A 27,877-nucleotide genomic window follows, 5' to 3' on the forward strand; every position below is an offset into this window, starting at 1 on the left:
TTAACACACTCTATACTGTGTCGGGTTTTTAACACAAATCGCTTGGCGTTCAGACGCGCCTGGACCCTGCAGGTAGCGCTCAGGGAAGGGGCTGCATCACAGCCTGGGCCCTCTGTCAGCACGGGCTAGTCCTGGATGGGACTGAGGCCCCGTCTGCTGCGTCTCAGTGGCTGTGGCCAGGGGGGCGGTGCTGGACATGGGCTTCAGCTGAGGGCAGCTGTGACTCGTGGGCGTGTCATCTCCGGCAGTGCTGGAGAGACTCCCCCTGGCACCCAGCGAGGGGCACCGTGTTCACCAGGCGCACGTCCATTCGGAGGCTCGTCTGACTCCAGGGCCTCCCCGGGAGTGTGTCCTGCTTCTGCTGTCCCGAAGACTCCAGGTCTTGGGACTCAGGAGGCGGCGACACAGTAACTTTGGAGAGTTCCGTGGGCAGGCCCAGCTGGTCCTACAAGATGGGGGTGAGCCAGGTGACCTCAGGGGGGAAGCTCTGCTAACGGGCCTGTGGCCCATCCACAGCTTGCTGCTTTGCATCTGACCATGAGCTCTGAGTCTGTAAGGTAAGGGATGTCTTGTCAGGTTTAAAAAGGATCTGCATCTGGTGAAACACAGCTCCCCTTGGACTGCACTGGAGACCCAGTGCGTACTTTGTCGTGGAAAACCCTCCTGGTGTGTTGAGCACACACTGTGTCCGCATCCTGTGCTGTACTGACACACCGAGCCCTGGGAGCAGTGCCGGGAGGAATGGACCCCAGGGGCTGAGTGAATGCTGTCCACCTGAAGCTGGGGAGGGGCTGGGGTGGGCCCCAAGGCCCCGTCCTTGTGGCTGCAGCTCGTGTTAACCCCTAGTCTCGGGACCCAACTCCTCCGGGCTCATCCACAGGCGCTGGGCATGGCCTGCTGTTGAAGGGGACAGTGGGGCTGAACCCCCTCTTCCGTAGGTGAGCTGAGCATCACCGTGCAGGTGACCCAACTGGCTGAAAGAAAAGCAGGCCACCAGAGCTTTAGAAAAGTTGCCATCCATTTATTTCCTGTAGTCCTTAAAAACAGAAGAACATGTTTCACACTAAAGCTCTGCAATCCTGTACACCAGAGAGGCAGCCCCCCTCATGCTGCAAGCTGGTCCACGTCCTCTTGGCTCCTGTTTGCTAGATGAGCTTCAATAATTTCCGCAAAGAGATTCCTCTTCAGCAGATTATATGCCAGAGGTAAAAGCTGGCCAGCAACTTTATGAAAATACTGAAAAACCAAAGAAGGTGACATTAGCCAGAGAGTGCAGCAGGCACTTGTTTAACAGAGCCCACATCCCGAATGCAGACCCTTCACCTGTCTCCAGGTGCCGTGGCCGGGGAGGACAGACTGCGGCCACAAGCAGGACAGAGGGTCGGGGAGCGCTCCCCACACTCCCACGGCCACTGCCGGGAAGACAGGACTTGAGGCAGGTGACAGCCCCGAAGTCACCGTATCACCTGCCTCCCTGACCCTGAAACAACTAGAGCTGAGGTACCCCCTGCTGGAACTGTGAGTGGGTGTCTCCTGTTTAATGAGGAGGTGTTAGTGATAAAACATCGCCACTAAGTCTTAAAGATTTTAAAGCATATTGCCAAATAGCATTTGCTCTTCATCTAACACAGAACAGATCCCCTATGGAGAATGAGATGGAGCCCAAGAAGGTGTGTGTGTCACACTGAAGCTGTATACGTAGCTAATAGGTCACTTGAACATTTGTTGTTGAATTTCTAAGTCATGTTCAACTCTTTTGAGGAGTGTAGCCCGCCAGGCTCCTCTGTTCATGGGATTCTCCAAGCAAGTTGCCATTTCCTCCTCCAGGGGATCTTCCCCACCCAGGGATCGAACCTGCATCTCCTGCATTGCAGGCGGGTTTCTTTACCACTGAGCCACTTGGGAAGCCCCATGTTAACATATACCTGAAGGCAAAAAAGTCTTGGTCATTCACCTTGGCCAGAAACATAAGATGAACCTCAAATAGGAAATATTCTTAGAACTCAAGAATCTTTCAAGAATCTGCTTAAAATAATTTCAAAAAGTTCATTTTGAAATTCCAGCTGAGTCCATACCCCACGCGTGTGTGTGTGTGGGGGGGTGCTCACTCACGTGGGAGCCATGGCAGAAGAGGTCCAGCCCCAGCTCCAGCCCCATCCCATAGTCGCACTCATCGTTAGCAAACTGCACGTAGGTCATCATCTCCTGGACGGGGGCAAAGGCCTGCAGTCTGTCGGCGTCGCTCGGGGCCTCCACAATTGTCCCGCAGATTCTCCTGAGGCTGGCTGAGAGAGCAGGGCCTCAGCATTAGCTGTGAGCACCCACGCCTCCCCGTGACACCGTCCCTGGGGCCTCCTGCCTTGGTGCTGTAACACATCAGCCGTTTTACTTTAGCCATTTTTATGCTCGAATCTTAACAAAAACCATTTCTTGTTCCAGCAAAGTTGTTTCTCCATGAGTCTAACTACAACCAGGAGTCACACCAACTTCCAGAGATTTTCCCTGGGCTAGTCCAGGGTGCACAGACCATGGCCAAGCCTGGCCCACCTGTTTTTAACTGTCCTTAAGATAAGAATGTGTTTTCATTTTTAAATGGTTGAAAAAAATCAAAAACAGTATGGAGACCGAGCATACACAGAGCCCCACTCTGGGCTCATCCACACCAGAAGCTGGGTTTAAAAAAAAAAATCCTAATAGTAAAGTTTGCTCTTTTTGCCTTTGTCTAACTTACTTTTAAAAAGCAGTACTATTTGGCAAATCTAATACAGTTATGTAAAGTTTAAAAATAAAATAAAATTAAAAAAAAAAAAAAAAAAAAGCAGTACAGAAAAATACAAGAGACAAATCACTGTGGAATTAAACCTTTACCAATTCCTTTACCAACATGGGGGTGTGGGGCCACAGCACAAATGCAATTTGAGATAAAATAGAGAAAACTGCTTAACATTTATCCACATTAGAAAAAACCAGTGCTTTAAGATGTCTGATCTCGATGCCCTCTTGTTTGCACGCCCCACCCCTCCCCTGCCAAGGGAGCCAGATGAAGGGGTGTTCCCAGGAGAAAACGAAAGGGGAAGGGCAAGGGGACAGGCAGAGCGCTCAGGAGAGATTTTATCCTCCTTTTCAACAAAGCATCAGATTTTGTGTATCCTTTTCAACAAAGCAACAGTTAGATTTTGTGTATGAAAAGTCCATTTGCAAAGAGTACTTACAGAAGAAGTAACTCAGGATGGGCTTCTAAAAGCTAAAAAAAACCTACATTCAGATGGAAAACTGTCCACAAACACTTGCTGTTTCAGTAACTACTATGGTGTAAGTTGACCGTAATGTCAAAGGTTGTGAATTAGTAGAAAAAGTCACCTAGACCATAGGCTCGTATTGTTTAAACTTGTAAAAACACTGTTCCGAGTGCTGTTAGGCAAGCAGTGCATTAATAATAAGCACCTTATGTATCGGGTTACTCCCAGACACCCCTTTGGACAGTACTCACTGCCACTCACCATGTGACAGATGGAAGACGTGGTTTAATAAAGCTATACAACTGGTTAAGGCCACACAGCTGCAAACCCAGCTTCAGTTCAAGCCTGCCTGACCCCAGAGCCTGAGCCCTTCGTCACTGCAGGTGGGGTGGGGAACTGTCTCCACCTATTCAACACAAGGAAACTCCCCCCACACATTAACACATGCTCATGACCACATAAATACCCTACCGTCCGTTTCAGGGAGCTCTCTGTATCCAACATCATTTTTATCCACTGGGACAACCAAGCCTGCCCCATGAAAGGTCTTTGTCACCACCTTAAATAAAACAAAAATAACATGGAAAATAGATGAAAACAACAAAGGGGGCAAATAAAGCTCATACACAGACTCTTAAGACTTCTGCCAAAATATAATTTGTGCCTTTTATTTCAGTAAATTTGGACCCCAGGGCAGAAGTTTACTATTATTTCTTTCCTTTAAAATCAGGTAGAAGTCAAGCACTTGAAATAATTACAGAGCAGTGCAATGAATGGCCTTTACTAACTGTCAGCATAGGGAAGTCACCCCGTGTGCCCCGCCACAGAGGCAGGGGGTGGTGTCAGTTCAGTCCCCAGCCACAGCTGCTGCGCAGAGAGCCAGAGGCCCGCCCAGTAGGAGGGGATGTGGCCAGAACTCCTGCCCGTCAGCGAAACGCAGGTCCCCAGGAGCATTCAGACTTGCCAGCAAACTTCCCTTAAGTCAGGCAGCTTCTAGTTTTGGGGTGCCCTTTATGGAGGCAAATGACAACCATTATCACCATGGTTGAAATCATGGTTCCAAGGCTTTTTTTCTTTTTATTTATGTGTTTACCAGGCTATGTCACAGCGGGGTGAGACACGCTCCCCTCCCCCTCACTCTAAGGTGGGAAAAGGCCCCTGGTGAAAACTGGAGAGGTCAAACAGCAACATGAAATCCCTATGCAGGGAGTTTCATGCCATGGCCACTTTTAGAAACTACTTCCTGACCTCCAGGACTAAAAGAGCTGATAAGACAGGAATTCAGTGACTACAACTTACCTGAAAGTCACCCACCCCTGCAGCTGAGTCAGGATCAGAAAAGGAACTGGAGTAGGATTTTTAATAACTAAGCTAAAGTACTTAGTTACCAGTACTAGCTTATTCAGGGCTGACTAGTACTTCATTTGGCTGAGAATGCACAGATGAAGCAGCCACATGCAGGAGACACTGCTCAGAGGCTGGAGGAGACTGGGTGTCCAGACTTCAGTAATAAATGTCCCTCCTCAGGGGTTATCAGGACGGACTCAGAGAATTCTCATTTGCCCCAAAGCAGAATTCTTTCAGCTTCTCAGTTACCCAGGCAGGTGCAAGTGAAAAACCCGAAGGATCCCAAACCCAGAGGTATCTGCTATTTATGAAACTCCACTCACACAGCAGGCGCAAAAGGAAGGCTGGTGGGCTCAATAAAGCAAGGAGAGAAGACTTCTCACACCAGTTCCTGGAGGAATTCACACACCCCAGTACACAGCTCAGGAACAACATCGCCCATATGCCAACTACCCTCAGGGCTGACTATAAAGCCCGTAAGGCAGACCTTTACAAATCTACCCAAAATCACCTGGCATGAAATCATCCAACCTTAGCTATTAAAAAAAGAAATGTAAGCAAGTGTGAGGTACAAAGCCGCTCTTCTACTATGAGATGAGCGACTGGTAGGTCAAGACTAAGGAGAGACCGGGCTGGCCTGGCCTGAGTTCTGCAACCACAGCGAGGGTGCCCTGTCTCGTGCCCACCACACCTGCAGGACTCTTCCAGTCCAGCCCCCGAACCACCCTGGAGCCAGCTCTGTGGGAGGCGGGGGCAGCTCTCCTCAGGAGGGGAGGGGAGGAGATGCAGGAGAGCAGGAACCCACCCCCGCCGCCCCCCAACCCTGAAACAGCAAACAGACCGACAGGTAGGACTCATACTTTCTTGTCTCTCTGCTTCATCCTCACAGTTCTCTGCTCCAGGGAGAACCCCAGTTCTCTAGCTGCTTCTGTGAGTTTCTCATCTATGGTTTTCAAGAGACTAGTTTTCTTCTTATCTGTTACTTCTTTAAGTTTTTTCATCAAAAATAATCTGAAAAAGAAGTAAAAGCCCTCATTAGTATGTAGCCCTCATTCGTATGTACGCTACTATACTAAGTGCACCGACCCTGGGAAGTTGAGGGGAGCCAAGTTACAGACATCAAACCCCGAGAAACAGAAGGCAGAATAACCACCAACGTTCTCTCAAAGCCCCTAACAGATTCTTCAGACAAGAGAAAAGCAGTATTAATAAATACCTGCCAGTCACAGAAACAGCAAACAAGATCTGTTTATCCCTGTGCTGTCTACAACCAAGACGTAAGGTACTTAAAAAGTGAGGTTAAGCCAAGTGCATGTTGCATCACTCGATGCTAGGATCTGACATACAACCTTGCAGAAGTCTGATGTAACAGGAGAAAAGAATGTGGAGACACCAAAAAACAACTTTCCACTTGTGCAGAACTGGAGGACCTTTATAATACTTAAACATCAGCAAATTCTTTTAAATGTTACCTTCAAATCTGTGTTAAGAAATTTTAAAAATGTAAAGGAAAGCAAAACTATTTTATAAGCTAATACAAAAGCACAATTCAAAATAACTTTTTTTTAAAGTAACTTTTATTTTCACTTTTATTTTTTTGGTTGCATGGTAAGGCATGTGGGATCTTAGTTCCCCCACAGGGGATTGGACTCATGCCCCCCAACAGTAGAAGCACAGAGTCTTAATTACCAGACCACCAGCGAAGTATACAAAATAAATTTTAAAGGTATGTGAAATAGTACATTATTGCCAGTTATGGAAATAATTTTATGTTAAGAATGCATGAGAGGGTGTGGAGATAAGGGAACCCTCCTACACTGTTGGTGGGAACGTAAATTGGTTGCAGCCACTATGGGGAACAGTATGGAGGGTCCTCAAAAAACTAAGAACAGAGCTACCGTACTCCTGAGCATACACCTGGAGAAAACTATAATCTTAAAAGACATGTCCGTGCACCCCAGTGTTCACTGCACACTATTCACAACAGCCTGGACATGGAAGCAACCTAGATGTCCATCAACAGAGGGGTGGTAAAGAAGATGTGGTACCTACATACAATGGAATACTACTCAGCAATAAAAGAACGAAATAATGTCATCTGTGCAGCACGGATGAACCCAGAGACTATCATACTACGTGAAGTGAGGGAAAGAATCGTAAAAATAGGATACAAATGAATTTATCTACAAAACAAAAGATAGAGTTACAGATGTAGAAAACAAACTTACGGTTACCAGGAAGTAAGGGATAAATTGGGAGATTGGGACTGGCATGTACACACTATATAAAACAGATAACTAAGAAGGACCTACTGTATACAGCACGGGGAACTCTACACAATAGTCTGTAATGAGCTACATGGGAAAACAATCTAAAAAACGGGATATATGTATAACTCATTCATGTGCTGTACAGCAGAAACTAACCCAACATTGTAAACCAACTATACTGCAGTAATTTTTTTAAAGAAAGACTTCTACCGCTAGAGCAGAAAGTCAAGAGTGCAAGAGCAAGCTGGAATTGGCCCAGTCCCCTTCCTGCAGCCACTGCCAGGCTCGCGGGAGGAAGCCGCTCCTGCCCAGCACTGACGCTGGGCAGTGCCTGCTGGGGCATTGTTCTCAACCCCATTTTACAGATCAGGAAGCTGAGGCAGAGGACCACACCGTACCAAGCTGAGAGAATGAGTGTGCGCTGGTTAAAGCCGAGACCACCAGGATCAGAGTCTCCTAATTACAGCAAAGTCCCAGCACACCTTGTGTGGCCTCAGCAGCCGGGAGGCGGAGGTCGGTCTGTCAACACAACCGCACAGCACGCTGCGGCCCGGGCCTGGGGCCCCTCCCCTCACTGCCCCTCTCCAAGGCGCGCCTCCTCCCTGCCTCCCTCGGGCCCAGGGGAGGGCCTCTCGGGGCAGGGCCCACCCCTACCGGCGGCCCTGCTGCCAGGCAGGACCATTTCCGCTCCTGCTTGCTCAGCTCCGTCTCAGCTTCAAACCTGAGCTGACACCGCTCTGTGGTGCTCCGGGTGGAGATGTACCCACGGAAAGAGCCAGAACGTCCTGTGCTGTTCCACGAGAGCCATGAGTGAGCCTGGACCTCGGGAGACTCCTGCGGTGCTCGTGAGGAAAAGATCAGTTCACTAGGCTATAGAGCTCTCCCCCATAGTGAAGCTCGCCGTCACACCAGACTCCCCGTCCGGTCATGGTGGGGGAGACCACAGCCACAGCACCACCCATCACAGTAGCAAAGTCTTCAAGAAGTGAGCGGCTGCCATGCTCACAAGGCTGGTTACAACTTCCCCCAATTCTAATGTTTGCTTTTCAAATCTTGAATTTTTAGAAATGACAGCAGTCAATTGTCTTCATCAGTTCATTTGAGAAAACGTCTCCCAAACACTCAGATCAGTATACCCGGTTGTGTGCTGGCCACTCTCTCCAGTGGAAGTGGAAAACAGCTGAGCTCAGCTCTTGGTCCCACAGGGCCTCTCTCAGAGCCAGACCCTCCGCACGTCCCACCCGGCGCCCAGCCTCAGGGCCTGATTCGTCCTTCCAGCTCCGTCAGCAACCTGGGGACCGTGCTGACACTCGCGTCGTGGCCGTGCTGTGACCACACTGTCCGCCGCTCACCCGCTGCCGCGTGCCCGTCGAGGGGTGAGAGAACACCCCCACCACCACCCAGAGCGCCCCTCACGGCCCCTGAGCCGACACACCCACTGTCCGAGAGCCGCCGTGGAACTGAGCACACGTCAGAACCTCCTGGGTTCCCAGTTTCAAGGACTCTACTCAGAGCCACTGCTTGAAAAGTCATGGCCTATGAGAGTAAGTCCGCAGGACACAGGACAGCAAGGCAGGGCGGCAGAGGACGTCCGGGCGCAGGGGAGAGGAGACGAGGATATTTAACAGTGCAACTCGACCCCAGACCTGACACTCTGGCCATATTTAGAGAAAGTAGCAAATGTTTTAAATGGTCTTTGGGCCCCAATCGAAGTACGCACCCATTAAATGTCCACTGAAATGAATGTTTGTTTAATTAAAGTTACAGAAGTGCACCTCTGGGCTACACTCAGATTTACCTGTAATAGGTAGTTTTAAAAAATGTTCCCGAGTCCTGCTCTGGAGGAGCTGAGGAGCAGCAGCTGAGGTGAAGCTCCCATGTGCGGGCCTCAAACCATTAACTCAGCATCAGTGCCCAGAGCAGCCTGTGCACCCTACAGTCTCTGAGACCTTTCAGGAGTATGTGAGGTCCAGACTACTGCTACAATTATTTTAGGGAAAAGAAAGAACAGAATAAAGAAAATAACTTCTAATTTTGTTGTATAAAGATACGAATTTTAAAACCTCCAGTCTACCCGGATTTCTGTGTGCGTTCCAGGATGTGAAGCGGGGACCTTTCCACACCATTCTGTTACATGACCTCCTTACGCAATGTGTCCACACCTTCCTAAACTGATGGATCAATATCCTGGTGCTACATTGCATGGATAGTCTCTGTTTACTTACCTAATTTTCTCTACTGCTGGAAATGTGCATTTTTTCCAACTTTTCCTTTTTATAAATAACCTGCAATATATACAGATATCTGTGTACGAACCCAAAACTTCTTCAGATAAGGAGCTAGGAATGGAATTGCCAATTTAAGGTGCAGCACAGTACCTGGCAACCTTCATTATCTGTGAAGAAATCTTTGAAAAAATATATAAACAGCCGTATTCCAACTGCTCTCCATAAACGTTTTGCCAATTAACACAGAGCACAAGGATTTCTTACACGGTAAACACCACTGGGCATTCAGTTCAGTTCAGTTCAGTCGCTCAGTCGTGTCCGACTCTTTGTGACCCCATGAATCGCAGCACGCCAGGCCTCCCTGTCCATCACCAACTCCCGGAGTTCACCCAGACTCAGGTCCATCGAGTCAGTGATGCCATCCAGCCATCTCATCCTCTGGCGTCCCCTTCTCCTCCTGCCCCAAATCCCTCCCGGCATCAGAGTCTTTTCCAATGAGTCAACTCTTCGCATGAGGTGGCCAAAGTACTGGAGTTTCAGCTTTAGCATCATTCCTTCCAAAGAACACCCAGGGCTGATCTCCACTGGGTATTACCACTCTTTAATTTTTACTCACCTTTGTTAGCCGAATTTGCATTTTCTAGGGCTACTATTAAATCTTACACAAAGAAAACTAGTTTCCCTAGGCATAAATAATTTGTTTTTAACAAATGGTCTGCCTGAAAACACCTTACTCAGGCTGATATACAAATTATTTTAATTAACTGATTTCAATAAAGTCTCAAAAATTATATTAAATATACACAAAGTATTATAATCTATAATAAATGAAAAGTATTATAATCTATAGAAGTATTATTAATACTTTATCAAACATATGTTTGATATAAATTACCAAAGTACAAAACATTTTTTGAATAACATTAGCTACTCAAATCCTTGGTGGTCTTCCCCTAAATTATAAATTTATCACCAATGAATTTTTGTTTTCTTTCTTCTGTGTTCTGATAAGCTAAAAAATGCCAGAACAATCTTGTATTATTTTAGATAACAATTGAACTTTCTTTTTAATAAGACCAGTAGGACTGAAGGAAACGTGGTGGTTCTGCTGTCAGAGTTTGTGGAATGAATGCCTGACTCACAGAGCAGGTGCCGCGCATAGGAAAAAGCCTCTCTCCCATGAACCCACACATCGGTGCAGGAGAAGGACAAGGAAACAAACAACGAAGGGTGTGAAGAACCATATAAAATATGAAAAGCAAGCCACACCTTCTGTAACGTCAGAGCTGCCAGGAGAGAAGGGAGCCTGCCAGGAGAGAAGGGAGCCTGCCGGGAGCCCTCTGCCCTTCGGACGCAGCGGTCTGCACGTGCAGGGGCCCTGCAGGCGCACCGACAGACTTGAGTCCGAGTTCTGTTTACTGCCAATCTGTGCCATGCAAGCACAGGGAATCAAAGTCTTTTTAAAAGCAGGTGATTAAAAGACGTCACACAAACATGATCTACTTAGCGAGTCAGATGCTTTCTTCATTTTATTACAGTCCACTGCACAGCTGCTGCGGACGGGGCCTGCAGCTGCCCAGGACAGAGCAAGGTGCCCCCGTGAGGCCCACCCTGTGCTTCAGCTCATGCCGCTCGCCCCCCTGCCCTACTGAAGACGAGGCCCTGATATCAGAGGGTGGAGACCGGATCCAGCCCCACTGGCTCGCAGAGGCACATGACCGTCTTGTCCCGTCCCCAATGTCCAGGGATGGCAGGCAAGGGGCTCCCTCTCACTGGCCCAGATCCTGACAGACAATGTAGTCCCAGAGCCCCACTCCCCAGCTCTTCCCTGGGGGTCAGAGACCACCCACCACTGAGCTGAGTCAACAACATCCCCCTACCGGCCCCTCACTCCCACCCTGCCCCCAGGATGTGCGGACTGCCTGCTTCACGACACGCAACCTCCTGTGTGAATCACATTTCACGTAATGCAGCTTCTCAGTAGGAGCTCGCCATGACTGTGTTTAAAGTCAGATGCCTAAAAATCCTGTGACCTTGCCATGGGACAAATAAGGTCAAGTTTAAGTAATATTTTCATTAAGTAGTTAGAAAAGAGTCTATTGTTTGGTGAAAAGATGAAGTGTGTATGCAAGGGAAGTCTGCAAAATTCATGGAAATGCTCTAAAAATCAGAGACAGACTGATACGGTATAAAAATTGTAAACAAATATCAATAGGAGAGGTAGTGAAATATTTTCTTACTTGACTGCAGCAAACACATTATCTCCACTTTGAACAATTATACAATTTTTCTTTGCTTCATTTGTACCGACAAATACAGGAAGTTCATCAGGAGAATCCCTGTTTAAACGAAAGGTAGTAAAAATTTAGCTGCCCATAACTTATCAGAAGGGAGGATTTTAGGTTTGAAAATAAGAATTTATATCTGCATGTCTTTTAAAAAATTGCTAATGAATTTGCTAGGTTTAAGTTCTAGGCTTCTTAGGAATATCCACAACAAATCTCATTTATATAACAGAACCTAAAATTAAGATTCTTAGGACCTAGTTACTTTTACACCTAAATACAAAGAAAGGGGGAATAAAGCTTGTCAAAAGGAGGTGAAATTACATACAATCATCCCACCCCAGTTTTACAGTCTGTGAAAAAGAAAGAAGGTGGAGCAGCAAAAAGAAACGAGACAGGAGGACCACAGAATGTTTGCGGTAAAGAACTGGAAGCATACCGACGACCAAGGCCCTTTACTGTATGACTAGGAAACCACACAGAGAGACCAGGTGACTCAGCTAAGGTCCTGGACGGGCAGCGGGAGGCCAGCGGGTCAGGGCCCGACTCCCAGCCCTGGGTGCCCACAGCACCCCTACGTTCCCTCCACATTCTGTCCCTCACCCCGCCGTCAACGACAGCACCCCTCAAGTGGACAAGGGATCCCCGCCCCCACCAGCTCTAGTTCTAAAAGTCTGAGCATCTTGCATGTATCCATTTACCCCCAGATATTCTTGTTAGGTGTGTGGAATGAAAGTGAGTCACAGAAAGTCACGGGTACAGGGGACTGGTACAGGGCCACCCAGACAATAAACAAGAGGACCAGTCTGCTTCGGAGTGTGTGCTTAGTTCCACAGCCCTCAGAAGCACATGCCTAACTTAAGTCACAGCAGCTGCTCCGAATTACCTTCCCTGGGCAAAAAGAGCTCTTCTCAACCCCAAAGAAAAAAGTTTATAAGCACAGCAGAAAAACTGATGAGGTTGGCCTAACAAGTTCATCCATTCCAGGGTAGGTTAGTAGGTTAGAACACCACCAACAGAGGGTACATGCCCTTCGCCTTGGGGAGGCCAGTGAATGTCTGCTTGCACTCATAAAAGGGGCAATAGCTGTATTTTGGGAGAAGTAAGGGCTCCCCTTGTGGCTCAGTGCTAAAGAATCGCCTGCCAATGCAGGTGACTCAAGTTCAATCCCTGGGTTGAGAAGATCCCCTGGAGGAGGGCATGGCAGCCCACTCCAGTATTCTTGCCTGGACAATCCATGGACAGAGGAGCCTGGCAGGCTACAGTCCATGAAGTCACAAAGACCCAGATATGACTTAGTGACTAAACAAAGACAAAGCTGTATTTTAGAAGAAATGACCCTTACCTGAAATACCCCATGTGGAATTGAGTTTTACTGTCTCCAATAATAATGGTCTGGAACTCAGGAGGATCATAGTAAAATCTCCAGTGAAGATTAAAATTCAAGCTTGATGATTTTTTCTTTATTTTATGTTTTCCGGCAAGGATATCATAAGGACCCACTAATCGAAGTCCAAGGCTTGCAGATAGTGAATCTATAAATTAAACAAGTTTACTTAGAAGAAGCAGAAAATAGTACCTTTCATTCAGAAAAATGTTTCTAAGCAACCATCTTTAAAAAGAGCTTCTAAAGTAAAAGAAGTCTTCAGTCACTTGAAGATGTCTGCTGTAAACACTCTATGGAAAAGAAATCAGAGCAATGAAGACGTGGCCCTTACATTTAGGATTTCCTCGTAACTTTACCACTGAGGACCTTTCAAACACTCCTGCTGTTTCTGACTTTGGCCCAAACAGGACAGTTCTGTGTTCCTGGGGGCCTATTAGAGCTGCAGACGTTTAGCTTGTCTCATTACTATGCAATGCAGCTGTTGCCTCAAATATTTGAGCACACCCAGACCAAGGGAGAGGCAAGAGGGCTAGCCCATGAGGACAAGTAATTTAACTACAAATGTGTTTAATTAAAGTACTTCCTCCCTCCCCCACCTCAACTACTGATCAGTCTCAATTCCTGGCCTCCTGGGTGCTCCATCTGGCTCACCCTAACCCAGGCTGAATCCACTTCCTTCTCCAGTCACTGGTAGGAGTTGCCAGGTGTGCACGCTTATGACAGACAGGCCCCTCTGCTTCCCGCAGAGGCAGGACCAGGGCCCAGGATGCCGCGGAGGGAGAACTCTTGGAAGGGCCAACAGTGAGAAGGGCATGGAGATAGTTGACTTGGAGGGGGGAAATAACATCCCCCTCCATGAACAGATATGAGATAGGGCTATAAAGGGAGATCTTGCTGTTTGTACTCTGCTTTTTAGTTCTTCATCCTGTTCTCACTTAAATCCTCTGAATAGTTTCTCAGGCTACTAAATGTTTCTTTAAAGAAAGAGGATATCTACTCTATTGATAGGCATTTACTGTTTGTTACATTTTCATTCTAAACACTGCTTCAGCAGCCATCTCTGCTAACACGCTTGTACACGTCTGTGAATACTTGTAGACAGGCTGCTGCTGCATGGTTGCAATGTGTGGATAACACGGCCCAAGCCCAGCTCTCTCCCGGTATACATTCCTGTCTACAGTCTACAGTCCAGGCAGTGCTTCCCCACAGCGCACGAAGACACTCCATCAGTACAAAAGGGTAACAAGGAAAAGTAACTGCTGCAACATGACCCGTTTTTGGTGTACCTTCTAGGGACAGTATGCCCACACAGTATACAGGGATGTGTGCTTGTGTCTGTGTGTGTGCGTTGTGTCTGTATGTCTGTGTGTGGTGTGTATCTGTGTGCGTGGCTGTGTATGTTCCTGATGTAATACTAATGCAGCAAAAGCTATACACGGTCTCTTTTTTCACTTAAAATATTCCAGGCACGATGCTTTATTACTGCCTGCAAATCTGCCGGATTCTTCTGAAACTATACATACAGTCCACTGAACAGATGTGTGACTGTGAGCACATACGCTGTTTCCTACTTCTTGTTTCGCTGCTGTTGAACACAGGTTTGGGTTCACTGCATCCGTACAACAGGCTCCTAGAAGCAGCTGTAAGTCACGCTCACGGTCAGAGTGCGCGCCCGTCCTCCCCGCTCATCAGAGCGCGCTGCGGGGCGATGCGCCTCTGCTAGTGTAACACGGCACAGTGACACCATCACCTTCTGCTTCTCTGATTTCACACCTCTTTGGGGAAGCTCCTTTTCTGTGAACTGCTTAGATCCTGAGTCCAGCTTCCTACTGCCTTTTCCACTGGCAGCAGCAGGAGGAAGGTTCTGGAACACTCACCAGCTGGCTGTTCAGGGTCAAGTCCTTCGCAGAACCTCCAGAAGTGGTAGAAATCTTCAGGCAGAGGAAGCCTGTAATGGCTTTCCACCTCTTTCCGAAGGTCACTGGGCACGTCAGCTTCATAGGACTTACTCTTCTTCACATCGACCGGTTTTTCACACTGAAAATCAGCACACAAAACTTAGTTTCTCTAAAAGTAATTTCAGCAATATGGACTGTTTAACGATATTGCCTATCTTATTCACCCAACTCTATGAGATACATGCATTTTCTTTAAAACTATATGGTGTATGAGTAAAATCTGGGGATTCTTTTGGGCAAGGAGAGAAAGAAGAGTATATAATATACTGGGTCAGGAGGGGCACACACAACAAATATCTAAACACATCTCTCTAAGATAATGGAAACATAGAAAGCAAAAAACCAAAATGTATAAAAGAAAAGGTAAACAGCAGGAAATGAGGAATAAGAAAAGGGCAGGGTTTTATGGCATGCAGCAAAAGCAGTTTTAAGACAGAAATTTATGGCAACAGAATCTTACCTCAAGAAACAAGAAAAATCTCAAATAAACAACTTAATCTTACACCTAAAGCAACTAGAGAAAGAACAAAACCTAAAATTAGTATAAGGGAAGAAATCATAGAGGTCAGAGCGTAAATAAAGGAAACAACAGCAAAGATCAACAAAACTAAAAGCTGGTTCTTTGAAAAGATAAACAAAATTGATAAACCTTTAGCCAGATTCATCAAGGAAAAAAGGGAGAGGACTCAAATCAATAAAATGAAAAATGAAAAAGAAGAAGTTACAATGGACACCATAGAAACACTAAGGATCATGAGAGACTACGAGCAACGATATGCCAATAAAATGGACAACCTAGAAGAAATGGACAAAGTCTTAGGAAGATGCAGTCTCCCAAAACGGAAACAGGAAGAAACAGAAAATATGAATAGGTCAATCACGAACTCTGAAACTGAAACTATGTTTATCAAGAAACTCCCAACAAACAAAAGACCAGGGCCAGATGCCTTCACAGGTATGTATGCTGTGCTAAGTCATGTCCGACTCTTTGGGACCCCATAGACTATAGCCCACCAGGCTCCTCTGCCCACAGTATTTTCCAGGCAAGAATACTGGAGTGGGTTGCCATTTCCTACTCAAAATGATCTTCCCAATCCAGGGATCAGACCTGCATCTTCTGCATTGCAGATGGATTCTTTACTGCTGTGCCACTTGGGAAACCCCAGTGTGAACTTTAAAGAGACACAATTCATAATTTACTGGCAGCCCATTCAACTGTCATTGTGAGAGACTGCAGCCCCTTCCAAAGACCTTCCCCTCCACTTCTGTAAATTCCCAGATCAGGTTCACCAAGTTTATGTCGCCATATACTGTAGAGAAAGGAACACTTCCAAACACTCTCGATGAGGCCACCATCGCCCTGGACCAAAACCAGACAGACACCACACAAAAAAAGACAGTTACAGGTGAGTATCACTGATGAAAACAGATGCAAAAAGCTTCAACAAAATACCAGCAAACCAAATCCAACAATGCATTAAAAGGATGATACACCATGAGCAAGTGGGATTCATCCCAGGGTAGTAAGGATTTTTCAATATTTGCAAATCAGTGTTATGCACCATATTAACAAATTGAAGAATAAAAACATATGATCATTTCAACAGATGCAGAAAAAGCCTCTGACAAAATTCAGCTGTTTACAATAAAGACTCTAAAGAAAGTAAGCACAGAGGGAACACACCTCAACATAATAAAGACCATATATGACAAACCTACAGCCAACATCATACTCAATGATGAACAGCTGAAAGCATTCATCTAGGCTCAGGAACAAGACAAGAATGCCCATAAGGATGTCCACTCTCGCCACTTTTATTCAATACAGTTTTGGAAGTACTAGCTATGGCAATCAGAGAAGAGAAAGAAAGAATAGGAATCCAAATTGGAAAAGAAGTTAAACCGTCACTGTCTGCAGTTGACAGGACAGTATACACATAAGATCCTAAAGATGCTGCCAGAAAACTACCAGAGCTCATCAGTGTGTCTGCTAAAGTTGCAGGATGCAAAATTAACTCAGAAATCTGTTGCATTTCTATACACTAGCAACAGAATATCAGAAAGAGAAATTCAAGAAACAATTCTACTTATCATTGTATCAAAAAGAATAAAGTACCTAGCAATAAACCTACCCAAGGAGGTAAAAGACCCATACTGTGGAAACTAAGACACTAACAAAATAAATTGAAGAAGATATAAACAGATGGAGAGATATACCATGATTGTGGATTAGAAGAATCAATATTGTAAAAATGACTACATTACTCAAAGCAATCTACAGATTCAATGCAATCCCTATCAAATTACCAATTTCTCACAGAACTAGAACAAAAAACCTTAAAATTTCTATGGAGACACAAATGACCTCAAATAGCTAAAGCAGTTTTGAAAAAGAGAAACAGAGTTGGAGGACTCAGGCTCCCTGACTTCAGACTATACTACAAAGCTACAGTCATCAAAACAGTATGCCCTGGCACAAAAATAGAAATCTAGATCAATGGGACAGGATAGAAAACCCAGAAATAAACCCATGCAACTACAGCCAATTAACCTACAACAAAGGCGACAATACTACACATGTTGGAAAGACAGTCTCTTCAACAAATGATGCTGGTAAAACTGGACAGCTGCTTGTAAGAAAATGAAATTAGATCATCCTTCAACTCACTCACAAAAATAAACCCAAATAGATTAAAGACCTAAATGTGAGACCAGGCACTGTAAACATTCTCTGACATAAATTGCAGCATATCTTTTTTGTCTCCCAGAATAATGGAAACAAAAACAAAAGCAAATGGGACCTATTTAAAAGCTCTGGCACAGCAAAGAACACAATAAAAAAAAAAAAAAATGAAAAGACAACCCACTGACTGGGAGAAAATACTCGCATGTAATATGACCTATAATGGATTAGTCTTCAACATTTACAAACACTTCATGAGGTTTAACAACATCAAAACAAACAACCCAGTCAAAAAATGGACAAAAGAGTTAACAGACACTCCTCCAAAGAAGACATACAGATGGCCAAGAGGCACATGAAAACATGTTCAACTTTGCTAAATAGAGAAATGCAAATCAAGACTACAATGAGGTATCATCTCACACCAGTCAAAATGGCTATCTTCAAAAAATCCATGAACAACAAATGCTGGAGAGAGTGTGGAGAGAAGGGAACCCTCTTACACTGTTGGTGGGAATATAAACTGGTATAGCCATCATGGAGAACAGTATAAAGATTCCTTAAAAAAACTAAAATAGAGCTACCATATGATGCAGAAATCCCACTCTTGGGCATATATCTAGAGTAAAACATATCTGAAAGGATCCATGTACCTCAGTGTTCACTGAGGCACTGTTTACAATAGCCAAACATGGAGGCAACCTGAAAGTCCATCAAGAGAGGAATACATAAAGATGTGGTGTGTATATATAATGGCATATTACTCAACCATTAAAAAGAATAAAATAATGTCATTTGTGGCAACATAAGTAGATCTAGAGATTGTCACACTGACTGAAGTCAGACAGAGGAGAAATATCCTTTGACATCCCTTATATGTGGAATCTAAAAAGAAATGATACAAATGAACTTACTTACAAAACAGAAACAGACTCAGACTTGAGAGAATGAACTTATGGTTGGGGGTGGGGTGTGGGGGTTGAGGTGGGGAAGGATGCAGGGGAAGGGATAATAAGAGAGTTTGGGATGGACATGAACACACTGCTACATTTAGAATGGACAACCAACAAGCACCTACTGTAGAGCACAGGGAACTCTGCTCAATGTTACATGACAGCCTGGATGGGAGGGGAGTTTGCAGGGAGAACGGATACACATATATGTGTGGCTGAGTCCCATCACTGTCCACCTGAAACTATCACAACATTGTTAATCGGCTATAGCCTAATAACTAAAAATGAAATAAAAAAAGAAAGAAAAGAGCAGGTTTTGCCTTGTTTGGGTAAACAGGATGCCATCATGCCTCTTGTTTAAACAGACTAAGCAATCATACCGGAAGGAAATTGTCAGATATAACTGGATATGAGAGGTTAAAACAATTAAAACAGTTAAAAAATTATTTCAGAAAAGGTCCTTTAATGCCAGATTGGTTATAAAACTCCCTCCAGCATCTCTGCAATATAAGTGTATTTTCTAAGTAGGCTAGGCTTTGCAATGCCCCTTAGATACCCGGCCCATCTCCGCAGAGATAAAATTCCTGGTCAAAGGTTACGCATCTTCAGTCTCTGAGGAAGTGGTAGGAACTTTCCTTCCTGTCCTTCCTTTCCCATCTACATCAGGGTTGTTCCACTTGAGCCATCCTGCCTCCAGGGGGACACACTCAGCAGTGTCTGGAGACATTGTTGATTGTACAAATCTGGGAGGGAGCGTGTGCTACTGCTACTCTAGTGGGTGGAGGCCAGGGACGCTGCTAAGTGTCCTACAACACAGGAGGGGCCCTTTAAGAGAAGCTTAACTAACTGGCTCAAATGTCCGCAGAACCAAAACTGAGAAATCCTAACCTTCAGGATCAAATTGACCTTGTAACTTTAGGTATCATTTCAAGTCTGCAAAGTGCATTTATGAACCAGATGATATACATAGAAAGGTACTGTTTTATGAGTGGAAAATAGGATAAATGAAAATGCCTATTGACAGGAGAATGGTTACAGGATTTTCAAACAATGGAGTTTTCAGTTCAGTTGCTCGGTCGTGTCCAACTCTTTGCGACCCCATGGACTGCAGCACGCCAGGCCTCCCTGTCCATCACCAACTCCCAGAGTTTACTCAAACTCATGTCCATTGAGTCGGTGATGCCATCAAGCCATCTCATCCTCTATCGTCTCTTCTTCTCCTGCCTTCAATCTTTTCCAGCAACAGGGTCTTTTCAAAGTTCTCCTCATCAGGGCTAAAGTATTGGAGTTTCAGCTTCAGCATCAGTCCTTCCAATCAATACTCAGGACTGATTTCCTTTAGGATGGACTGGTTGGATCTCCTTTCAGTCCAAGGGACTCTCAAGAGTCTTCTCCAACACCACAGTTCAAAAGCATCAATTCTTCTGCACTCAGCCTTCTTTATAGTCCAACTCTCTCATCCATACAAGACCCCTGGCAAAACCATAGCCTTGCCTAGATGGACCTTTGTTGGTAAAGTAATGTCTCTGCTTTTTAATATGCTGTCTAGGTTGGTTTAACTTTTCTTCCAAAGAGCAAGAGTCTTTTAATTTCATGGCTGCAGTCACCACCTGCAGTGATTTTGGAGCCCCCCAAAATAAAGTCTCTCACTGTTTCCACTGTTTTCCCATCTATTTGCCATGAAGTGATGTGACCAGATGCCATGATCTTAGTTTTCTGAATGTTTTAAGCCAACTTTTTCACTCTCCTCTTTTACTTTCATCAAGAGGCTCTTTAGTTCTTCTTCACTTTCTGCCATAAGGGTGGTGTTATCTATATATCTGAGGCTATTGCTATTTCTCCCGGCAATCTTGATGCCAGCTTGTGCTTCATCAAGCCCAGTGTTTCTCATGATGTACTCCGCATATAAGTTAAATAAGCAGGGTGGCAATATACAGCCTTGACGGACTCCTTTCCCTCTTTGGAACCAGTCTGTTGTTCCATGTCCAGTTCTAACTGTTGCTTCCTGACCTGCATACAGGTTTCACAAGAGGCAGGTGAGGTGGTCTGGTATTCCCATCTCTTCCAGAATTTTCCACAGTTTATTGTGATCCACATAGTCAAAGGCTTTGGCATAGTCAATAAAACAGAAGTAGATGTTTTTCTGGAATTCTCTTGCTTTTTCGATGATCAAACAGATGTTGGCAATTAGATCTCTGGTTCCTCTACCTTTTCTAAATCCAGCTTCAACATCTGGAAGTTCACGTACTGTTGAAGCCTGGCTTGGAGAATTTTGAGCACTACTTTACTAGCATGTGAGATGAGTGCAACTGTGCAGTAGTGTGAGCATTCTTTGGCACTGCCTTTCTTTGAGACTTGAATGAAGACTGACCTTTTCCAGTACTGCAGCCATTGCTGAATTTTCCAAATTTGCTGGCATATCAAGTGCAGGACTTTCACAGCATCTTTTAAGATTTGAAAGAGTTCAACTGGAATTCCATCACCTCCACTAGCTTTGTTCATAGTGATGCTTCCTAAGGCCCACCTGACTTCACATTCCAGGATGTCTGGCTCTAGGTGAGTGATCATACCATCCTGATTTATCTGGGTTGTGAAGATCTTTTTTGTATCGTTCTTCTGTGTATTCTTGTCACCTCTTCTTAATATCTTCTGCTTCTGTTAGGTCCATATCATTTCTGTCCTTTCTTTTGCCCATCTTTGCATGAAATGTCCCCTTGGTATCTCTAATTTTCTTGAAGAGATCTCTAGTATTTCCCATTCTATTGTTTTCCTCTATTTCTTTGCACTGATCACTGAGGAAGGCTTTCTTATCTCTCCTTGTTACTCTTTGGAACTCTGTAATTCGAATGGTTATAACTTTCCTTTTGTTCTTTGCCTTTTGCTTCTCTTCTTTTCACAGCTATCTGTAAGGCCTCCTCAGACAACCATTTTGCCTATGTGCCTTTCTTTTTCTTGGGGATGGTCTTGATCTCTGCCTCCTGTACAATGTCATGAACATCCACCCATAGTTCTTCAGGCACACTGTCTATCAGATCTAAACCCTTAAATCTATTTCTCACTTCTATTGTATAATCGTAAGGGGTTTGATTTAGGTCATACCTGAATGGTCTAGTGGTTTCCCCTACTTTCTTCAATTTAAATCTGAATTTGGCAATGAGTTCATGGTCTGTGCCACAGTCAGCTCCCGGTCTTGTTTTGCTGACTGTATAGAGCTTCTCTATCTTTGGCTGCAAAGAATATAATCAATCTGATTTCGGTGTTGACCGTCTGGTGATGTCCATGTATAGAGTTTTCTCTTCTGTTGATGGAAGAGGGTGTTTACTACGACCAGTGCATTCTCTTGGCAAAACTCTATTAGCCTTTGTCCTGCTTCATTCTGTACTCCAAGGCCAAATTTGCCTGTTACCCCAGGTGTTTCTTGACTTCCTACTTTTGCATTCCAGTCCCCTATAATGAAAAGGACATCCTTTTTCGGTGTTAGTTCTATAAGGTCTTGTCGGTCTTCACAGAACCGTTCAGCTTCTTCAGCATTACTGGTTGGGGCATAGATTTGGATTACTGTGATATTGAATGGTTTGCCTTTTAAATGAACAGAGATCATTCTGTCATTTTTGAGACTGCATCCAAGTACTGCATTTCAGACTCTTGTTGACTATGATGGCCACTCCACTTCTTCTAAGGGATTCTTGCCCACAGTAGTAGATATAATGGTCATCTGAGTGAAATTCATCCATTCCAGTCCATTTTAGTTTGCTGATTCCTAGAATGTCGACGTTCACTCTTGCCATCTCCTGTTTGACCACTTCCAATTTGCCTTGATTCATGGACCTAACATTGCAGGTTCCTATGCAATATTGCTCTTTACAGCATCGGACTTTACTTCCATCACCAGTCACATCCACAACTGGGTGTTGTTTTTTCTTTGGCCTCGTCTCTTCATTCTTTCTGGAGTTATTTCTCCACTGATGTCCAGTAGCACATTAGGCACCTACCAACCTAGGGAGTTCATCTTTCAGTGTCCTATCTTTTTGTCTTTACCTACAGTTCATGGGGTTCTCAAGGCAAGAATACTGAAGTGGTTTGCCATTCCCTTCTCCAGTGGACCACGTTTTTTTAGAACTCTCTACCATGACCCGTCCGTCTTGGGTGGCCCTACATGGCATGGCTCATAGTTTCATTGAGTTAGACAAGGCTGTGGTCCATGTGATCAGACTGGTTAGTTTTCTGTGATTATGAGTTCAGAGGGCTCAAAACGGAGTACTACTTAGTGAAAAGGAAACAGCCACACACAATATGGATCAATGTTAACAACATTAAATGAAGAAAAAAATCCCCAAAGATTATATACAGCATGACAGCCATTTTATGAAGTTCAAAATATGTTCAGACACGCACAATAAACTCATGGGTGATAAAAGTAAAATAAGAAGATAAAGGAAAAACAGACAGTTGAGGATTGTAGCTTCACTGAATAAGGGTGACAGGAAGGCGCTGGGCAGAAAGGACAAGTGAGGACCGTGAAGATGGAGAGCTGTGGTTCTCCTTTCAGTCCCTGGGCTGGGCAATGGCTTCCCAGGTGTCTGTTCTATAACTAAACAAATGAGGTCAAAGTGGGCCATGACCAATGATAACAGTGGATTATGCCAAAGATTACAATGTGTCACAGGTCATAAAAAATTAAACTGAACAAAAAGGCTGTTCAAATTGGATCAAAAAATTGATGGTATTATCGTGCATGCTAAGTTGCTTCAGTTGTTTCTGCTCTTTGCGACCCCATGGACTGTATCCTGCCAAGCTCTTCTGTCCGTGGGATTCTCCAGGCAAGAATACTGGAGAGGGTTGCCATTCCTCCTCCAGGGGATCTTCCTGACCCAGGAGCATCTAAGTCTCCTGCATTGGCAGGCTGGCTCTTTATCACTAGCACCACCTGGGAAGCCCCAGTAGTGATACTAACTAACAGCAATAAAGATGACAGTAAACACTGTTAGTGGTAAGTACTTGTTATGCACTTACTACAGTGCCTGCCACTCTTCTAAACACCTATAGATGCAACTCATCTAATCCCCAGAAGTACCTCAGGAGCTATTAACAGGTACTATAAGTGCTGCACTCAATATGCCAGCAAATTTGGAAAACTCAGCCGTGGCCACAGGACTGGAAAAGGTCAGTTTTCATTCCAATCCCAAAGAAAGGCAATGTCAAAGAATGCTCAAACTACCGCACAATTGCACTCATCTCACACGTTAGCAAAGTAATGCTCAAAATTCTCCAAGCCAGGCTTCAGCAATATGTGAACCGTGAACTTCCTGATGTTCAAGCTGGTTTTAGAAAAGGCAGAGGAACCAGAGATCAAATTGCCAACATCCGCTGGATCATAGAAAAAGCAAGAGAGTTCCAGAAAAACATCTATTTCTGCTTTATTGACTATGCCAAAGCCTTTGACTATGTGGATCACAATAAACTGTGGAAAATTCTGAAAGAGATGGGAATACCAGACCACCTGATCTGCCTCTTGAGAAATCTGTATGCAGGTCAGGAAGCAACAGTTAGAACTGGACATGGAACAACAGACTGGTTCCAAATAGGAAAAAGAGTACTTCAAGGCTGTATATTGTCACCCTGTTTATTTAATTTATATGCAGAGTACATCATGAGAAACGCTGGACTGGAAGAAACAAAAGCTGGAATCAAGATTGCCAGGAGAAATATCAATAACCTCAGATATGCAGATGACACCACCCTTATGGCAGAAAGTGAAGAGGAAATAAAAAGCCTCTTGATGAAAGTGAAAGTGGAGAGTGAAAAAGTGGGCTTAAAGCTCAACATTCAGAAAACGAAGATCATGGCATCTGGTCCCATCACTTCATGGGAAATAGATGGGGAAACAGTGGAAATAGTGGCAGACTTTATTTTGGGGAGCTCCAAAATCACTGCAGATGGTGACTGCAGCCATGAAATTAAAAGACGCTTACTCCTTGGAAGGAAAGTTATGACCAACCTAGATAGCATATTCAAAAGCAGAGACGTTACTTTGCCAACAAGGGTTCGTCTAGTCAAGGTTATGGTTTTTCCTGTGGTCATGTATGGATGTGAGAGTTGGACTGTGAAGAAGGCTGAGCACTGAAGAATTGCTTTTGAACTGTGGTGTTGGAGAAGACTCTTGAGAGTCCCTTGGACTGCAAGGAAATCCAACCAGTCCATTCTGAAGGAGATCAGCCCTGGGATTTCTTTGGAAGGAATGATGCTAAAGCTGAAACTCCAGTACTTTGTCCACCTCATGCAAAGAGTTGACTCATTGGAAAAGACTCTGATGCTGGGAGGGATTGGGGGCAAGAGAAGGGGATGCCAGAGGATGAGATGGCTGGATGGCATCACTGACTCGATGGACGTGAGTCTGGGTGAACTCCGGGAGTTGGTGATGGACAGGGAGGCCTGGCGTGCTGCGATTCATGGGGTCGCAAAGTGTCGGACAGGACTGAGCGACTGATCTGATCTGATCTGATTAGCCACACTCTACAGAGGAGGAAACCGAGGTTAAGTGACTTGCCCCGGGTCTCCACCTAGAAAGTGAAGAACCGCACCGAACCCCAGGTGGGCCAGCTCCGGGGTTGGGGGGTGGGGGTGGTGCTCAACCACTGCATGCTGCCTCTCCAACTGCAAACAGGCAACAGCAGGAACTCATCAAGCCCTGACCCACCCTCCCTCTTGTTTGTGTAACAGCCTCTGGTTAGACTTTCAAAGACAGGCGCAAATCTAAGATGTTATAAAGAAGAGCCTTTAAATGTACCTCGATAAAAGGCAGTTTTGCATACTGGTTAGGCTGCTCAGGGAGATTCTTGACTCTTGCCATTTCCAGCTCTGTCACCTTGGGCGAGTTATCTAACCTCTGTGCCCTATTTTCTCAGCTACACAAAAGGTCTATGTAGTACCTATATCATAAGGCTGTGACAATAAATTATTTGTAGACACAGACAGAACAGTGCTAACACAGAATACATAAGTGCTACCTATATTAGGTTAACCGTAGCCTCTGTGGACTCCTCTTCATTTCTGAGACTCTTTTCCTAACACTAACACTCTGTCAGAGCAGTTCACTGCCCCTTTAAAGGGAGGAACGAGCGTTTCAGCGCTGCCTCAGCTCACATGCTAGTTCAGGATCCCCCAATTCTCAATAACTAGAGTTCAAGACTATGTAGTACCTGTCCCCCTCAGGGCTGCCCTTATCCTTTATTTACCCTTGTATTCCTAGAAAGCGCGATGGGGGCAAAGGCCGCCCAGAACTTGGCCCTCCGGCACCGTCTCACCCCCACCCCGCCACCACCTGCACCCCAGCTGACAGCGCGCCTGAAGGAAGTTTTGGAAACCCTCCTTTACTCTTTCCAGCCGGACTCTTTCCTGTTCTTGCAGTGCTGACGCACGTGAGATGCAAGAAAGCCTAAGCAGACGGCCCCTCCGAGTGAGCGCCCCTCTTCCCTATCCCGAGCGCCCCGACACCGCTCCCCCGAGTCACCGGCTTCGGGGACGGCTCCACAGGAGGGGCCCCACAGGCCATCCTGCGGGTGGGACAGGGAGGGTGGTGTAGGGGGAGTGGGCTAAGTCAACCCGCCCCCCGGGGGAGGTCCGCCAGGCCGCGCCAACCTGACCCCGAGGACCCCGGGCTATGGCCGCCCCAGGGCTGGGCCCCGAGACTGTAACCGGCCTTGAGCTGTCAACGCGCCCCCGAGGGACCCGGAGACGAGGCGCGGCGCCGCTCTCCGCTCCGACCGCAGCGCGCGGCCTGCCCTCCAGCCGGGGACAAACGCGCCGCGCGATCCTCGGGCCCACGGCCGCCCTCGGACCTCAATGCGGTACCTGCGGCCCCTCTCCGCGGAGTCTACGCTTCGCGCCACCGCCCACCATCCTGCAGCGAGAGGCTACCGTGCCAGCCGGTCCCGCCGAGAGCCCGCGCGCCGCCAGCCACTTCCGGTTCAAGGGTCACCAATCGTTTCCCCCCGCCGCCGCGCGCACAGAGAAAAGGCACCGCCCCCTGCCCGCCTCCAAGTCTGCGCGTGGCCGAGGCCCCGCCTACTCCGCCTGCCGGGCAGGTGCGCCCTCCGCAGGCTGACCCACTTGAGCATCTGGTTTTCCTTTAAAGAATTACTGCATTTTAAAACGTTTCTGTCAAATTATATGTAAAAGAAAATATATAGGCCTCATTCTGTAGTATTCTAAAGAATGAGAATTCACACATTAACTACCAGAACCATATAGCGACACATAAAATCAGTTGTAGCAGTTGGGGTTGCATACTTGAAGGTTCTCAGACCCAATAAAATGCTACAATAGAAAAGTACAGGTCAAGAAAACCTGTACAATAGAAACAAAAGTACAACAGAAAACAAAAGTACAATAGAAAAGTACAGCTGATCACAGTACAGGTTGAGAAAACACACACTGCAACAATAATAGTTACGAAAAGTCACTGGGTTTACTATTTAGGGGATAGATTGTTAATGAAACAGATTAATAAAAGACAATGGAAATGGGATCAAGAATTCCTATGTACTCCTGAAGAGAGTGATTGATTCTAGGATTCACCTAACTTTAAGCTCCTGATTCAAGATACAATTTTAAAAAAGATATTTATTTCCAATCTTTTTCATGCTTTCAAGACAACAGATATCACATCTAGCCTCTGAAATAAACACTCCATTATGTGAGCTGCTGCAGACAAAAGACAGGGAGGGGGCGCTTCCCTGGTGGTCCAATGCAGGGGGTCCAGGATCCATACCTGGTCAGGGGACTAGACCTCACATGCTACAACATGATCCTGTATGTCTTAAAGAAGTTCAAAGAATCCATGTGCTGCAACTAAGGCCTGGGGCAGTCAAAGTAAATAGCTAAATAAATAGTATAAAAAAGACAAGACAAGACAGGATGTACTTGGAATTCCAGGTCCTGGGATGCAGCCACACTCCTACTGAAGCAGAATGAGGCCCTGGAAGTGCGAACCATTGACTCCAGCAATCAGGAATGAGCCCCTGACAAGGCATGTCCCAACCATGGATGGTAGCACCAGTGCTGAGAAGGCCCACTGCCCCTAGGGCACTCAGATTCCTGGTGTGTCCTGGCAAAAAGGACTTCTTGTAGAATCTGTTGATTGTAAGGGACCTAATTAGGGAAAGTCAGGTGACTCTGTTTCATCAGAGCACAGGGAGAGGTGGGCAGGGTCCACTTTCATCTAAGTTTCCAGACTGAAAGTCAGAGGCAGCTTCAGACAGAGCTGGTCCCGGGAGCCACACTGATGGGCGGCAGATGCACTGTCCCATGAACCTTTGATGCTGCATGCTGCCTGCCCCCATCTGTGACCACTGGACCCTGGCAAACTGCCTGATTCAACAGTGACCAACCTCCGCCTGGTCTACCCAACTATGCTTAATCCGGATCAGGAGCCCTGGGGCCACTAACCTTCAGTCATCACTAGTGGGAGGATCCAAACACCTCTTAGGAAGGCTCCACAGATTCCTGAATCTTCACATTTACACTGG

The 27,877-nt window shown here is 45.7% G+C and overlaps 1 protein-coding gene across 2 annotated transcripts; it reads right to left on the reverse strand.

Annotated features, from left to right (window-relative positions):
- Positions 1-1,000: 1,000 nt before the first annotated feature.
- Positions 1,001-26,363, reverse strand: LOC129649795 (histone PARylation factor 1). 2 transcript variants are annotated; one of them, XM_055577642.1, is made up of 8 exons: positions 26,202-26,361; positions 14,634-14,793; positions 12,715-12,904; positions 11,325-11,423; positions 5,447-5,597; positions 3,711-3,798; positions 2,113-2,285; positions 1,001-1,236 (listed from the first exon to the last, which is right to left on the reverse strand). In XM_055577642.1, exons 1-8 carry the CDS (start codon positions 26,247-26,249, stop codon positions 1,105-1,107), a joined length of 1,041 nt encoding a protein of 346 aa, XP_055433617.1. In that variant the 5' UTR covers positions 26,250-26,361; the 3' UTR covers positions 1,001-1,104. The 2 variants fall into 2 exon arrangements, with proteins under 2 accessions (XP_055433617.1, XP_055433618.1); XM_055577643.1 differs by lacking the exon at positions 11,325-11,423 and having other exon boundaries at positions 26,202-26,363.
- Between the last annotated feature and the right edge of the window lie 1,514 nt (positions 26,364-27,877).

This window comes from Bubalus kerabau, chromosome 4, assembly GCF_029407905.1.
Source record: "Bubalus kerabau isolate K-KA32 ecotype Philippines breed swamp buffalo chromosome 4, PCC_UOA_SB_1v2, whole genome shotgun sequence".
NCBI classification, from domain to species: domain Eukaryota; kingdom Metazoa; phylum Chordata; class Mammalia; order Artiodactyla; family Bovidae; genus Bubalus; species Bubalus kerabau.

What these genes read in the sequence shown, in the direction of transcription:
- LOC129649795 (XM_055577642.1), bottom strand. Translation starts at nt 26,249, where the DNA reads ATGGTGGGCGGTGGCGCGAAGCGTAGACTCCGCGGAGAGGGGCCGCAG. An exon ending in TGACCCTGAACAGCCAGCTG is followed by an intron (nt 12,905 to 14,633) that starts GTGAGTGTTCCA and finishes TTTAATTTATAG; the next exon opens with ATTCACTATCTGCAAGCCTT. An exon ending in AATGTGTTTGCTGCAGTCAA is followed by an intron (nt 5,598 to 11,324) that starts GTAAGAAAATAT and finishes CTTCTTTTTCAG; the next exon opens with ATTATTTTTGATGAAAAAAC.